Raw genomic sequence first — 16546 nt, 5'->3', positions numbered from 1 at the left:
AAAATTACAGACAGACAACATGAAAAACTACAAGTAATCTAGTAAAAACCATTGAATTTACTAGAGTATAACAAAATCAAAAACAGCAAATTAAAAACATTGACAGGTCAGGGAATCAGCCTCAAAATCCTTCATCAGTGATTTAAAACACCAAAATCGGGACAAGTTCTTCTAGTTTAAAATTATTTTGTAAGGTGTTCCAAGACGATGGCGCAGAGTACATAAAAGCCCTTTTACCAAATTCAGTTCGGACATTTGGAACAGTTAGCAGGATAAAGTCCAGCGAACGAAGAGAGTACCCACCACATTTCTGAACAATAAAAATGCACAAATAAAAAGGTAGTAAACCCAAAATGGCTTTGTAAATAAAAGTATACCAGTGACTGAGCCTACGAGTGACTAGAGAAGGCCAGCCAACCCTGGTATACAAAGTGCAGTGGTGCGTAAGGGTTTTGCAGTTTAAAATAAATATCAATGCTCCATGGTAAAGAGTGTCAATTGATCTCAAACACTGAGCGGAAGCATTCATATATAAAATATCCCCATAYTCTAGTAAAGGCATAAATGTAGCTGATACTAGCCTCCTTCTGGCTTCAAAAGAAAAAACAGGCCTTATTCCTAAAATAAAATCCCAATTTCAGCTTAAATATTTTTGTAAGTTGTTGAATATGCAATTTAAGAGAGGCCGTCATCAATTAGAATTCCAATATATTTATATGAGGTAACATATATTGGACTATTTCTCTCTATACCATTTGTATTTCATAGACCTTTGACTATTGTATGTTCTCAGAGGCACTATAGCATTGCCAGCCTAATCTCGGGAGTTGATAGGCTTGAAGTCAAACGGAGGAAAGCGTCGTTCGAATGAATGCTTACGAGCCTGCTGCTGCCTACCACCGCTCAGTCAGACTGCTCTATCAAATCATAGACTTAATTATAATATAAACATACAGAAATATGAGCCTTAGCTCATTAATATGGTCAAATCCGAAACTATCATTTCGAAAACAAAACTTTTATTCTTTCAGTGAAATACGGAACCGTTACGTATTTTATCAAACGGGTGGCAACCCTAAGTCTAAATATTGCTGTTACATTGCACAATGTTATGTCATAATTATGGAAAATTAATTACGGTCTCTGTTAGGAAGAAATGGTCTTCACACAGTTCGCAACGAGCCAGGCGACCCAAACTGCTGCATATACCCTGACTCTGCTTACACTGAACGCAAGAGAAGTGACAATTTCAGTCACCGCATTGATTATATGCAACGCAGGACAAGCTAGTTAAACTACTAATATCGTCAACCACGTGTAGTTAACTAGTGATTGTGAAGAATTTTTTTATTTTTTTTTACAAGATAAGTTTAATGCTAGCTAGCAACTTACCATGGCTCCTTGCTGCCTGCACTCACGTAACAGGTGGTCAGCCTGCCACGCCGTCTCCTCGTGGACTGCAATATAATCAGCTTCCAAAAATAACAATTACCGATTGCTATGAAAACTTGAAAATCAGCCTTAAATCAGCCATGCCGATTAAATCGGTCGACCTCTACCCTTGACATATTCCACATTTTGTTGTGTTACAGCCTGAATTAAAAATGGATGAGAAATTATTTAATCCATCTACACACAATATCCCATTACGACTAAGTGAAAACGTGTTTTCAGAAATGTTTGCAAATTTAAATAACTATTCACACTGAGTCAATACATGTTAGAATCCCCTTTAGCAGTGATTACAGCTACGAGTCTTTCTGGGTAAGTCTGTCCATTACTATTCTTTTCTAAATTCTTCAAGCTCTGTCAAATTAGTTGTTGATCATTGCTAGACAACCATTTCAAGTCTTGCCATAGATTTTCAAGCAGATTTAAGTCAAAACTGTAACCTGGCCACTCACCGTCTTCTTGGTAAGCAACACCAGTTTAGATTAGTCCTTGTTTCAGGTTATTGTCCTGCTGAAAGGTGAATTCATCTCCCAATGTCTGGTGGAAAGCAGACAATCAGGTTTCCCTCTAGGATTCTGCTTGTGCTTAGCTCCATTCCTTTTTTATCCTGAAAAACTCCCCAGCCCTTAACGATTACAAGCATACCCATAACATGATGCAGCCACCACTATGCTTGGAAATATGGTGAGTGGTACTCAGTAATGTGTTGTATTGGATTTTGCCCCAAGCATAACACTTTGTTTTCCGGATAAAAAAGTGAATTGCTTTGCCACATTTTGTACAGTGTTACTTTAGTGCCTTGTTGCAAACAGGATGCATGTTTTAGAATATTTTTATTCTGTACATGCTTCCTTTTCTCTCTGTCAACTATACGTTAGTATTGTGGCGTAACTACAATTTGATCCATTCTCCGTTTTCTCCTATTACAGCCATTAAAAACGATAGAACTGTTTTAAAAAGTCACCATTGACCTCATGGTGAAATCCCTGTGCGGTTTCCTTCCTCGCCGGCAACTGAGTTAGGAAGAACGCCTGTATCTCTGTAGTGACTGGTGTATTGATACACCATCCAAAGTGTAATTAATAATGTCACCATGCTCAAAGGGATATTCAATGTATGTTTATTTTTACCCATCTACCATTACGTGTCCTTTGCGAGGCATTGGAAAACCTCCCTGGTTTTTGCGGATTAATCTGTGTTTGAAATTCACTGCTCGACTGAGGGACCTTACAGACAATTGTATGTGTGGGGTACATAGATGAGGTATTCATTGAAAAATCATGTTAAACACAGATTGAGTCCATGCAATTTGTGACAAATGTTTACTCCTGAACTTATTTAGGCTTGCCATAACAAAGGGGTTTAATACTTATTGACACAAGACATTTCAGCTATTCATTTAATTACATTTTTACAAAACATAATTCCACTTTGACATTATGGGGTATTGTGTGTAGGCCAGTGAAAAAATTCTCAATTTTATACAATTTTTAATTCAGGCTCTAACACAAAATGTGGAAGAAGTCAAGGGGTGTGAATACTTTCTGAAGGCACAGTATGGGCTCCCGAGTGGCGCAGCGGTCTAAGGCACTGCATCTCAGTGCAAGACGAGCCACTACAGTCCCTGGTTCTATGTATCACATCCGGCCATGATTGGGAGTCCCATAGGGCAGCGGCCGTCATTGTAAATAAGAATTTGTTCTTAACTGTCTTGCCTAGTTAAAAAAAGGGTAAATAAAATTTAAAAAATTACATCTAGGCACCTGATCTGAGCCATAAGGGAGACTAGGCATCTACCACTTTCATATTAGCGAGGGGGGGAGGGGGCAATGTAGCATGTTTTTTTATCCCCCCACTTTAGTTCTGAAATCACCGTCATCCACTAATTAACTTGTCATTTTTCCAGATTAAGTGTTTGAGCTAGTAATGTATCAATATTTATCATCTACAATTTAGCTATGACATACCCAATGAATATATAGCACAATTTTTGATTTCACCTCGTATCTCAAAATCAAATGGTTTTGACCATTTGGAAGTTTAGTGAGCTTCTTTTCGCCTCCTGCTTTGGCAATGCAGTGCGCCTCGCAAGTGATTCCTCGTTATGAAATTTCAAGTTCATCCTGTATATCTAAAAACAAAAAGACCATATATACTGATAATAAAAAAAAGAAACMACCAAATCTATTGCTGATGGTGAACCTGAACAAATCGAAATGATATCTATTGTAAGCCCCGTTCAGCAGGTGTACCCAGATGAGTTGTCTCCGGTAGTTTACTTTTATTCCAGTAAAAAACACATTTACAACAGTGCATAGATAACAATAACCTAGCAAATTACATAGGCTGTCACTCAACTAATAAAGCTTAATATCACACAAGCCATTTTAGAATATGAATGCTGAAGGTGCTGCACAAGATCAGGAACAGGCTGCCTACCTTGAGTTGGTCAGAGTGCGAAGCTAGGCACAGTGCGCAGTTCCACTAGGCTACTGATATTCCCTTGAAATGATCGACATGCAAAATGACTTGTAGATCAATGACTGTCACAGTTACATGCTTAGTTCGACACTGAAGGAGAGGACGCATCAGTCGTCAAAAAATATGAGGTATTTTAGAAAGGTAGAAACAGTAATATGAGCAAAAGTAATTTGTGAATCAGCGATTCGTAACGTTGGAAAACATTTTCTGACCGATGCGTGCTACATTTGGTTTGATTTGGGGTCCGCAAACCGATGAAGTCGTATCTTAAAACATTTGAATTGGGCCCGATCGTTACATCCCTACAGATACTAAAACGGTTTGTTGGTTTCCAAAGTGTGTGGACTGGGGATTTTATGGTGATTAAACATAAGCATCAGAAACTTTTAGTTCCCTGTCTAATCACAGAATGGATTTAACAAACCAGCCAGGACCAGAATAATAAGCTTATGGGGGATCTTACCTTTGTGGTCTCATTAAGCTAGTGCTGCAATGACCAGCTGCCCAAAATACTAAACCTCACCCCTTCAGCTATGATTAACCCCGTCCATTTATCTCCCCAACCTGCCAAGGTGAAGGAACTCCAGATGATCCGACTGAAAGTACGCTACATTGAGGGAGAACAATGGGTGTACGGAGAGCATGTTGGGGAGAGAGGACTGAGGAACTCTCTCCTTGGCCACCCTCATTCTAGTCAGTGGCTGTCTCAAGAGACTCACTCTTTAATCCAGAAACTGAGGTGCAGAACCATCACCACCAATGTCACCGAATATAGAGCTCATTGCATGCCGGTACACTGGTTTTTATTCTATCAGACAGGACTCAAGGTGGCCAGCAGAGTGGCACTAGCGAGGTAGGAGGCCCTGGGAGGGACCCATTAATAAAATCTCACCACGCTCGCCCTGCGGACTGCAAACTGTGCATTCATTAGGCTCTCAGACAGCACTGAAATATGGGCGAAGCTTATCGCACCATAAAATCTAAAACGGGGGTGACAATGGCTAGGCCCACAGTGTGCTGGAATAAAAGTACAATCTGCTTGTTTGACAAAATGGTCAACCTTTGCACACTCCAAAAAGTACAGGTCTTGTTAAGAGTTTTAATAGGATAAGTATAGCTAAGCACAATATTTAAATCACTGTTGTGTCCTTTCTGTCCATGAGTCAAATGCACGGCTGTGTTAATAGTCAAGCATATGTGCCACCTCCTCATGACGACTGATCGATCATTCCACTCAGCTAGGAACGTACAGTCTGKAGTGCAGCCATTTATTATTCGAGTTACAAGCTTTCTTTCCCTTCTCTTTTTTTAAGTCTGTTTTGCAGAGGGTGCAGCTTACGTCATGGTTATTTTCTTTAACAACGCTACACCAACTACACTTTGGAAAGACAAGAGAGAGAAAGAGGGAGTAAAGCAAGACACAGGAGAAAAAAGAAAAAAAAGCATGAATATTGCTTTCCAGAAATAGCACATAGCAACATGAGGTAGGCTGCCCTGTCAAATCTGCTCTGCGTCCTTTCCTTGTTAGCCACACATGGCGAAGAGAGAGAGGGGAGAAAGAGGTGGCTCAAAACGGAAGCTGGCCTGATCTGTACAGTTTTTTTTTTATCTGGGCACCGTTGTTGTCCAAAGTGGGAAAGACGAGGGAGAAAGAGCACAGGCAGGGTGATAGCCTATATTTACGTCCTTTGGAACAGTCTTATAGCGGTCGGAGCCTCATCCTGATGCTAATAGGAGAGGAGGTTGTAAATAGCCTGTGTGATTTATGTGCCTCAGGAACCCCCAAAGCCTTGGCAGGCCTTCTGCAGGGGTAGCTCCTTGCTCTGGAAAAACAAGAAACTAGTAGTTTCTTCTGAGGAAGCCCAAAAAAGACACTTGGGGCGGAGAGACAGTCTATAACTTATTGCTATGGCTTGCATGTAAGCTAACATTTACCCAGTAGCTTGCCTGTTCCTTTGATTCTTCCTTTGGTATGCAACTGTTGATCGCCATGTAGTAATGCATGGATGTTAGAACATAATGGGCCTGGAGCAGATTACAGATTGCTGCTGCCCGGATAGAGTCATGCGACGGTGACACGGCTAGCTGAAATTCAGGCCTTCACCCGGACTAAGGAATTTGAAAGGAAAATTCTGGGAGCATTCTGAGAGTTTTCCTACAGCAGCTCCGTTTTACCTGAACCATAAAGAATGTTGATCCCTGGACATAAGGCACCCTACTCTAGCACACTCCAAACACTGTCCCATTCAAATGAAGCAGCCTACACAAACACACTGTGGTGCACAAGGTGGTGGATACAATCCCTGAAGGGTTGATTTGTTACTCACATGGGATAGCCTTCCTTTTGAAAAGAGGGGGGGAAATTATGTAAAGCATAAACATTGAGACGATGAAATGTCATCGCTAAGCACTGACCTGAGTCTGCCACTGTTTACATGTTCTATAAATGTTCCGGCATTGACGTCAAACGCTTGCATGAGAGGAATGTTGTTTTCTGGGTAAACTTCTGTGTGGTGCGGAATTCATTTCATACTGCTTTTTAGCGGTAGGGGAGGGTTTGGCTCGGTTTGAACATGTCCCAGTTGAAATAGAGCTCCTCATACCCCAATTTTATTTTTTAAACAGACCAGCATTTTATAGTGACGCACATGATCATTTAGTAATAATATGATCCCTCTGAGAAGCTGCAGCTACGTATTAGCAGTGGCACATTTTACAAAGAAAATCCCTGAAACATAAGTGAGTTTTTTTTGTTTTGAAGCTCAAAATCTAGTGTGTCACACTCTCTTAAGGGAGCCCTGGAAGCTTCCAAGGAAAACATTTGTATTGAAACAATTCTATTCATAAATCATAGACCTCAACCTTAGAAACAAATTATCATCTTGGGCATAACCAAGACAGCCAGTAAAGGACTCTTGATATTGTGTGTGTATTGTGGCCTGATCCAGAGAAAGTCCTTCAGCTGCCTATCTGCTCAAAAAAGAGCACCATCCCCCTCACAAATCCCCCTGGGCTCAAAGCAGTGATCATGGGCCCCTTCAGGATTCACACAACTTTATTTTTCAGCGATATAAATAGCGCCAGCCTTTAATGAAGTCTGACTTTCTCTGAGCTAAAATAGAACCCCTGTGGCCTATCTGCTTCTCAGCCACAACAGTGGAGTCTGCTGCAGGATGAAGTTACATGTTCACACACAGAAACACGTGATACCAGCGTACTGGAGACAAGAACCAAGGTGAGGTTGAAGTGTGTGCCACCTCGCTGGATTCAACAGCAAAGCATTCTGCCCTCCTTGGCATCTGGGCTGCTCATGGAACGTACCGATACAATGCCATACTATTTGGGTTTGAATAGTCACCACAGTGATTTGTAATGTAGTCAATTGCTGTGAACCACTAACCTCAGATGCCCAAGATAATTTGTCCAACACCACAATAACACATGCAGACAACACACCCTAACATTCTCTCTCTCTGTTGGATACACATTTTATAACAGTTGCCCTTCAAACAGATATTAAAAGACAGTCCTTGGGATCACATGCTGGAGGCAAAACATGCTGAGAGGACTCTGGTCCCTCCCAGAGGGAGCTCCGCTCAGCGACAGTTTCAGCACAAATGCATGAATCAATATTTGGAGAGCAGATCGTCCCAAATGGAGTTCCCTGGCCCGCTGCAGAGGACTCTGTGTGGGTAACGAGAGTCTGGGGACAGCGGGTCAACCAGGGCGTCTCTGGTGTCAGCCAGGATGAAAGAATCAGCGCATCCCCACCCACAACACCCATGGGACACTTCCTATTGAGGTAGTCCTGCATCCCCGTCCCGGGCAAAACTGCACATCATTGTATCGGGCCTGTCTAGGGCTTTTGAATGCTAGGAGGGGAGCATCAATAGTTGTATCCAGGTTTGGTCTGGAAACCAAAATTCACAGGGGAAAATATCTTAGGCTTATGCACATGTACACACACAACTCTGGGGAACCTAGGGCTTCATAGAGGTCTATACAATATCACCTGGCCTCACACACCCATTCAAAAGTTTGGGGTCACTTAGAAATGTCCTTGTTTTTGAAAAAAAAGCAAATTTTTTGTCCATTAAAATAACATCAAATTGATCAGAAATACAGTGTAGACATTAATGTTGTAAATGACTATTAATGCTGGAAACGGCAGATTTTTAAATGGAATATCTACATAGGTGTACAAAGTCTCATTTATCAGCAACCATCACTCCAGTGTTCCAATGACACATTGTGTTATCCAAGTATATKATTTAAAAAAAGCTAATTGATCATTATAAAACCCTTTTGCAATTATGTTAGCACAGCTTTAAAAAAACGGTGGTGCTGATTATAGAAGCAATAAAACTGTCCTTCTTTAGACTAGTTGAGTATCTGGAGCATCAGCATTTGTGGGTTCGATTACAGGCTCAAAATGGCCAGAAACAAATAACTATCTTCTGAAACTCGTCAGTTTATTCTTGTTCTCAGAAATGAAGGCTATTCCATGCGAGAAATTGCCAAGAAACTGAAGATCTCGTACAACGCTGTGTACTACTCCCTTTACAGGACAGCGCAAACTGTCTCTAACCAGAATAAAGAGGAGTGTGAGAACCCGGTGCACAACTGAGCAAGAGGACAAGTACATTACTGTCTAGTTTGAGAAACCGATGCCTCACAAGTCCTCAACTGGCAGCTTCATTAAAATAGTACCCGCAAAACACGTCTCAACGTCAACAGTGAAGAGGCGACTCCGGGATGCTGGCCTTCTAGGCAGAGTTGCAAAGAAAAAGCCATATCTCAGAGTGGCCAATAAAAATAAAAATTAAGAACACAGACAGAGGAAGATTGGAAAGAAGTGTTATGGACAGACYAATCTAAGTTTGAGGTGTTCGGATCACAAAGAASAACATTCGTGAGACGCAGAAAAAAATGAAAAGATGCTGGAGGAGTGCTTGACGCCATCTTTCAAGCATGGTGGAGGCAATGTGATGGTCTGGGGGTGCTTTGGTGGTGGTAAAGTGGGAGATTTGTCCAGGGTAAAAGGGATCTTGAAGAAGGAAGGCTATCACTCCATTTTGCAACGCCATGCCGTACCCTGTGGACGGTGCTTAAATTGGAGCCAATTTCCTCCTACAGCAGGACAATGACCCAAAGCACAGCTCCAAACTACCCAATAACTATTTTCGGGAAGAAGCAGTCAGCTGGTATTCTGTCTATAATGGAGTGCCCAGCACAGTCACCGGATCTCAACCCTATTGAGCGGCTGCGGGAGCCGCTTGACCGTATGGTAAGTAAGAAGTGCCCATCAAGCCAATCCACTGTGTGGTAGGTGCTTCAGGAAGCATGGGTGAAATCTCTTCAGATTACCTCAACAATTTGACAACTAGAATGCCAAAGGTCTGCAAGGCTGTAATTGCTGCAACTAAAGGATTATTTGACGAAAGCAAAGTTTGAAGGACACAATTATTTCAATTAAAAATCATTATTTATAATTGTCAACTTCTTGACTATATTTCCTTTTAATTTTGCAACTCATTTCATGTATGATTTCATGGAAAACAAAGGCAACTTCTAAGTGACCCCAAACTTTAACGGTTGTGTGTGCACGCACTCACAAGACTGCTTTKTGCAATAATATCCTGCCTCTAAATATAACCCCGCCTGCCATGATAGGACTATACTCTAATTACTACGACTAACAATATCAGGTAAGAAGAGTTAACTCCCATTGCGATATTTTTAGCATTAGTATGGGATAAAATGTTTGTACATTCCTATTATTGATGTTTAAGGATTTCTGATCGGTTACGGGCCCATCACAATCTAAAAATCAGAAATGATTTTAGATAGAGTTGATTAAGAGAAAGGATTCAGCAGATATGACCAAGACAGGTGGAATAAGTAACACAATAAYCCTTTTAGGCGTTATTACGTTATGTCTAATTATAAGCTAGTCAGCTCAACAACATAGCATATCTAGAGCCAAGGTTGTCAGAGACTGTTGGTCAGTAGGTAACGCTTCATGACAGCCAGCTGAGGTGAAGACAACTCCAGGACAGTACCTGTGACACGTCCCGTTGATAATGGAGTGCAGGGCAGGTAGCAATGTAGGTAAGGAAAGAGATGATTGTCTGGGAACACACAAAGCAGGTACAAACACACACACCCAACTCCACCACCCCAGACATGGGRGGGAGCACAGCACGGGGCTGGTAAACAGGCGTGGCATGCCTGGGCGTTCATTATAGCACTGGAACATAAGAGGGGGGAGAGTGCTGCGGGTTGACAAGCCCTGGTGGTGACGGGGGGGCAATGCTATATTTAAATTTGTCTTAATTTAGCAGCCTCTAGGAAACAAACTTAGTACTCAAATAATACTGTGAATGTTCCCCCACACATCAATGTTGGTGGGTAGCAAAGGTCCTCTACTTGTGGGGAGTAGACTATAACAGACTCCTGTACAGGGCAGCTAGAAAACAGCAGGCCTGCTCTGCAGTCAGTCCCTCCATACATTTTTAACCCTCACATCGCCTTGCAAAACTCTTGCATCCATCTTGAAACTGAAAATGTACACAGAACATTCAAAATTCATAAAACTGTTACCCAAGGCCCCATATGATTCATAATGCGGTTTGAATGGACTAAGCCATTTTGGATCCGTCAGAACAAGGACCACAACAAATCAAGCAGAGTATGACTAAACAACAAGAGCCTTTTTTAAGACAACCCCTTAATTAGGCCTATCACAAGGCACACCTAATTTGAGCATGGCAAATTGAAACTAAAAATCAAGGATTTCTAAAAAGATTAGGCCTACTAAATTAGCTCCTATTCAAACTACCAACCATCATATCCAAGGAACCAGCCAAGCCTAGTACCTTCCCTGCATAGTGTGGAAGAATGAGGGCTAATGGTGGGATCATGGGTTGTTTCAGAAAGGGGTTGTCGGTGTAAATGGGACTATCAAACATTCCATCTCAATAAGGATCTGGACCACATGAAAGACCCTAGTGATTCCTGGTTGGATCACAGTTCCGACGCATACGTCTGCACTTGACTGCTCATAATTACAGGTCCCTGTTGCAGTGAGGGTTGTGGGCAGCCTCCAGCAGCTGGCTGCAGTGCGTAGCCTCGCACTAGCATATACCCCGCTCTAAGAAAAACATCTGCAAACTCCAAAACCGTTTTTACGTAGCAACCGGCCCAGAGCCTCAGAACATGCAGGGGTTTAAAAGGACTATCTGTATAGCTGGACTGCAACAGTCATGACACAGTTGGCAATAACTGAACTCAAGTTTCAATACCAGCCTATTGCCTTCTCAGCCTGATTAATTGACAGCCTTTCAAAGAAGAACGTTTTACAACCGTGTACAATTTGCATCATGTGATTACTTCGTGACACATGGGCCAAAGGAGGACCAGGGCAGTGAACAATTACAAGGTAGTGACTAGTGACTGAGGCATAACTGTGACAAAGCACCTTGTGCCACTAAACCAATTGGTTAAAAGGCATGACTGTGAAAGTGTGTTGTGTCCTAGCAACCTTGTTCTAGGCCCCATATAAGCCACATCAATCCATTGTTGACATCACCGCAGCATCATTCAAAGAAACTGGAACAAATCAATGTTGTACCTCATCCAGTGAGCATAGACATCTGACCACTGTACAGATGTACAAGCCAAAGTGGAGGGTGGTAACAGCCAGCTGCAGGTAGAGGGAGATATCATAATGAAGCCACAGGCTGATTACTGAATGTCATCATGTTCAAGTGAAATGACCAGAAGGGAGAAAAAGATTAATGTTTGCATGCCATTGATTTCACATGGTGTGTTACAATGATATAGCCTAATGATGATATAGACCTCCAAGCCAATATCAGCTATATCAGATATCCAAGTGTATGCTGCTCCCAAGTCTAGCCACTAAGTCTAGCAAGACGAAGGAGCTGATCGTGGACTATAGTAAAAGGAGGACCGAACAGGCCTACATTAACGGGGCTGTAGTGGAGTGGGTCGAGAGTATCAAGTTCCTTGGTGTCCACATCACCAATGAACGATCATGGTCCAAACACAACAAGACAGTTGTGAAGAGGGCACAACACCTGTTGCATTCAGCACGTGACAAATACAATTTGAAGAGTTGTTGAATCACTTGAAATCAGCTTGAAATACAGTAAACATTGAATAAGTCTGAACATCTCTTAAATTTACTTCTAACAATTACATTTCTGATGCTGATCCTTAAAATACAGGACATGTAGCCTAGTTTGTGTGCATAAACATGTCTACAACTAAGTTATATAATTACAGGAGGATTTTCAGGAGACTAAGCCAGTGACAAATCAATCTAGTTTATTTAGCTCACCTATCACCTAGCTTTAATTGCCACCCTACTAATGAGTTTACTCATAGTTGATTTTTTCTTTGAAGAATGTCAATGTGATTTTTGTCTGAAACAGAATGGCAGGTTTGACAGGGTCAGGTATCTGGTTGCTGCAAATTCATTCAGTCACCCATTCAGTTGCAAATCTGTAATCCATCTAATCCCAAATGATTCCCTCTGATCTGCAGCAGTAAGTGCTGCTTTTCCATGATCTAAATCAAGGTTTGATTAATACAAAATATTGCCAGGCCTTCAAGTGGCGCAGCGGTCTTAGGCACTGCATCGCAGAGTTWCGGCGTCAATACAGCCTGGGGTTCGTTCCCAAACGGCCGTGACCGGGAGTCCCGTAGGGTGGCGCACAATTGGCCCAGCGTCGTCCGGGTTAGGGAACAGTTTGGCCAGGAGGTATTAACTTGACTCCTCTCGCTCAAGCGACTCCTTGTAGCGGGCCGGGCGCTTGCAAGCTGGCTTCCGGGTTAAGCGAGCAGGTGTTAAGAAGCGCGGCTTGGTGGGTCATGTTTTGGAGGACACAAGACTCGACCTTTGCATCTCCCTAGCCCGTTGGGGAGTTGCAGCGAGAAGATTGTGATCACGAGATTTGGGAGAAAGAGACAAAAAAAACTAATATTGCAATATGCAGGAAGAGTCCACTGCACTGGTTGTGTGTCAGTCGCACCATGCACACAAAGCCTTTCCCTGTAAACTATAATACCCGCTTAAAGTCAGACAGAGCCATCAGTGATAGTCAAACCAACACACACCACCTGATGAGACACTTTTTTCTCCAGTGTCAAAACAGCTTACTGCATGCAGCTTACACACGCAAACAAATACACCAGGCACAGAAACAAAGGCAAGCCATTAAAAGGTATAGGGTAGACAGTTGTACGTCTGCTACTTATATAACCACAGTTCACATCATGGAGTAAATGGCAGCTTAGTCTCAATACATCAGGGCATATGGAAGGAGCAAGGGCATAGCCGATTAGAATGGTCAGAACCAGTTACGGAGCCCAATAGCCTTAAAGTCACTGATATCATGAGGTTGGATTATCATACACAACTGTTCAAATGTTTGGGGCCACTTGGAAAACAAGGGGAAAAAAATTCCTCCATTTTGCAGGTACTATTTAATGAAGCTGCCAGTTGAGGACTTGTTTGGCGCCTGTTTCTCTAACTAGACACACTAATGTACTTGTACTCTTGCTCAGTTGTGCACCGGGGCCTCCCACTCCTCTTTCTATTCTGGTTAGAGACAGTTTGTGCTGTTCTGTGAAGGGAGTTGTACATAGCGTTGTACAAGATCTTCAGTTTCTTGGCAATTTCTCGCATAGAATAGCCTTCATTTCTCAGAACAAGAATAAACTGACGAGTTTCAGAAGAAAGTTATTTGTTTCTGGCCATTTTGAGCCTGTAATCGAACCCACAAATGCTGATGCTCCAGATACTCAACTAGTCTAAAGGACAGTTTTAATGCTTCTTTAAATCAGAACAGTTTTCAGCTGTGCTAACATAATTGCAAAAGGGTTTTCTAATTATCAATTAGCCTTTTAAATGATAAACTTGGATTAGCTAACAACGTGCCACTGGAACACAGGAGTGATGGTTGCTGATAATGGGCCTTTGTACGCCTACATAGATATTCCATAAAAAAAAWTTTTTTTAAATCAGCTGTTTCCAGCTACAACAGTAATTTACAACATTAACAATGTCCTACACTGTATTTCTGATCAATTTCATGTTATTTTAATGGACTTTTTCGTTGTTGCTTTTCTTCAAAAACAAGGACATTTCTAAGTGGGCCCAAACTTTTGAACGGTAGTGTATGTCTGGAGAAACAGTAACATTTACAAAGCCCATATCAGATGGACCAAACCACTGATATCGTGTGAGGTTGGATCATCATAAAACCTATATGTCTGGCCTTAGCAATGGTAACACTGCTAAAACGGGTGCAGCCAGGAAGCTTCCGGTGGAGGGTAACCATTGTTGCCGCAGGTCAGGTCCCCGTCACTTTATGATCCTAGTTGAGCTGATCAAAGGACCTGGCATTCCATCCATTTCCTGTGGTCTTGGTGGTGAAGCTTTTTATAAACATGTTACGTGTTAAGGCCTTGTCTACTGAGTCTGTGGGCAACAAAGATCTCCATTCACAGGGTCTAGTTTTTGTAACAGGCTGGTGTTAACAAACCTGAGCGAAAACCCCTTCAGTAGCACCTCATAGTTCAAGGGAAATTCTACTAAAGTTACTAAAACTTTTCACAGAATTAAAGTACAAGGTGTCAAGACAGTCTGGGAGCAGAAAAACCTTGGTGCCTTTGGTAAACTAACTCACACTGCTTCCCCCCCCTTACTAGCGCCAACTTTGCTGATAGCTACTTTGAGGAAAGATGTACTGTATGATATGTGGTTGTCCAACCTAGCCATCTTAAGATGAATACACTGAGCTAAATTACTCAAATGTAAATGTATCCCCCAAATTGCTGACCCACTAAAATGTCAAATCCTGAAATACTTTGTAGCTGTAAAGTGGGGAGCACATCTGGGTGCGTAGTTTATCTTGAGCATAGTCCTTGACATGATAGAACATGTATGCTCATTGTTGTAATAGTTAACACCTTATTTAAAGAAACAGCCTTTGCCTAGCCTATTATCTACCCATCCATCTAGGACCCATTTTATATGAAAACACAAACCAGGTAAAGTCCCCAAAAAGGTCCTGTCCCAGATTCTTTAAAACATGATTAAATCACCATTACCAAATCAAAATGTCAGCACTATCCTGTCATGTTTTTCACAAATTAACCGTACCAAGGTCAGTGCCAGCGGGACAATTCATGAAGGTTAGAAAACCAAAAGGAAATGCGCACATCCACTTATTTGAACAGGTGTCGGGTAAACAAGGGGAGCATATGCAAGAGAACCACCCACATGCTGCTCTATAGCCGTTCCGCTCTGTTGATTTAAGCGCGAGTGAGCAGTAAATCCATCCCGTCCTCTCAGCGCACACTAGCACATAGAAGCTGTAGAAGACTGACTCCAAAACTTGAGTGGCCGTAGTCGGTTTCTATGCATTCCTTTTAAAAAGTCCTTCCCTCAAAAGCAGCTTCAACAACAACAGACAAGTGACAGACAAAAACACTACACCTCTAGTCACAACAGTCCTACAAAAAKATGACATCCTCTCAGGTGCTCAGACATGCACCCACCCTTCCCCTGCCCTCAACCCCCTGTATGACTCACCAGCACTGGGCATGGCAGACACTTGGGACTGGGGCAGCAGCTCCAGAGGTTGCTCCCTGCTGGACACGGCGTCTGAGGAGAAGCAGGACTCGGTCTCATAGATGGTCTGCAACATTGCGCACAGCCCCGGCACTGTGGGCCTTAAAAGCATGCCAGTGCAAGGGCGTCCTTCCAATACATATGGGAAAACAAAAAAAACTATCCAGGCAAGTTTCAGATGCAGAAAATTAGAAAACCTTGGACTAGATGAGAAGGTGAACACTGCGAAATCCCTCTCAAATCTTTAAAGAAAACTCCAGAATTCCTCTTCTAGACATGAAACAACTGATGGAGAGAGATCCTTGAAGTTCCATGGCTCAAACAGAACTGTAGTGTCTCCAGGTGAATAGTGAGAGTTGTTCCAAGCACAGGCTACAGAAGAAACAAAACAAGTAGTTTCGCCAGAGGCGAGTAGACCAGCACTGAACCACTCAGAGGAGCAAAGTTAAAATACACACCGCCCTCTTGGAGTTACGTAGCCTTCTCAAAACACCACGTTTGAAAAACTGTCAAGCTGGGGAAAATAAATAGCAGGCAAAAAAAGGCCATGTGAATCTCGTCCAAAAAGCACCAGTCGTCTGTGTGGAAAGCAGAGTAGACGTGGACACAGTCAGCTCAAGAGTCTGGCTGTCACTGTGTCGGCGAAGATCTGAGAGCGCCACGGGAGAGATCAGTGAATGGCGAGAGGAGAGTGAGAAGGAGGAGCGAGATAGAGAAGAGGGGGAGTGAGAAGCTGGGGGGGGGGGAAAGGAAAAAAAAGCTGAAAATAGATCACTAGGAGGTTGTGTAGACGGTGCTCGGGAGGTAGACTTTTGTTGATGGCATTGAATGTTAACCTCCTAGTCTCTCCTCCTACTGCAGCGTGTCCTCCTCCTTGTTCTCTTCACAAAGGCAGCGCTGCTGRACTCTGCATCTGCCACAGAGGAGAAAGCAGTCAGAACCACCCAT

General features: G+C 42.5%; 1 protein-coding gene across 1 annotated transcript in view; it reads right to left on the bottom strand.

Annotated features, from left to right (window-relative positions):
• Positions 1-16321, bottom strand: part of LOC111981176 (histone deacetylase 5-like) — a 61407-nt gene extending 45086 nt beyond the window's left edge. Inside the window, 1 exon segment of the mRNA XM_070433722.1 lies at positions 15560-16321. Coding sequence (XP_070289823.1) covers positions 15560-15710 — 151 coding nt within the window. The 5' untranslated portion in view covers positions 15711-16321.
• Between the last annotated feature and the right edge of the window lie 225 nt (positions 16322-16546).

Source organism: Salvelinus sp. IW2-2015, linkage group LG20, assembly GCF_002910315.2.
Source record: "Salvelinus sp. IW2-2015 linkage group LG20, ASM291031v2, whole genome shotgun sequence".
Classification (NCBI taxonomy): domain Eukaryota; kingdom Metazoa; phylum Chordata; class Actinopteri; order Salmoniformes; family Salmonidae; genus Salvelinus; species Salvelinus sp. IW2-2015.
Note: the sequence above shows the minus strand (reverse complement) of the source record. Positions and strands in the feature narration are given on the sequence as shown.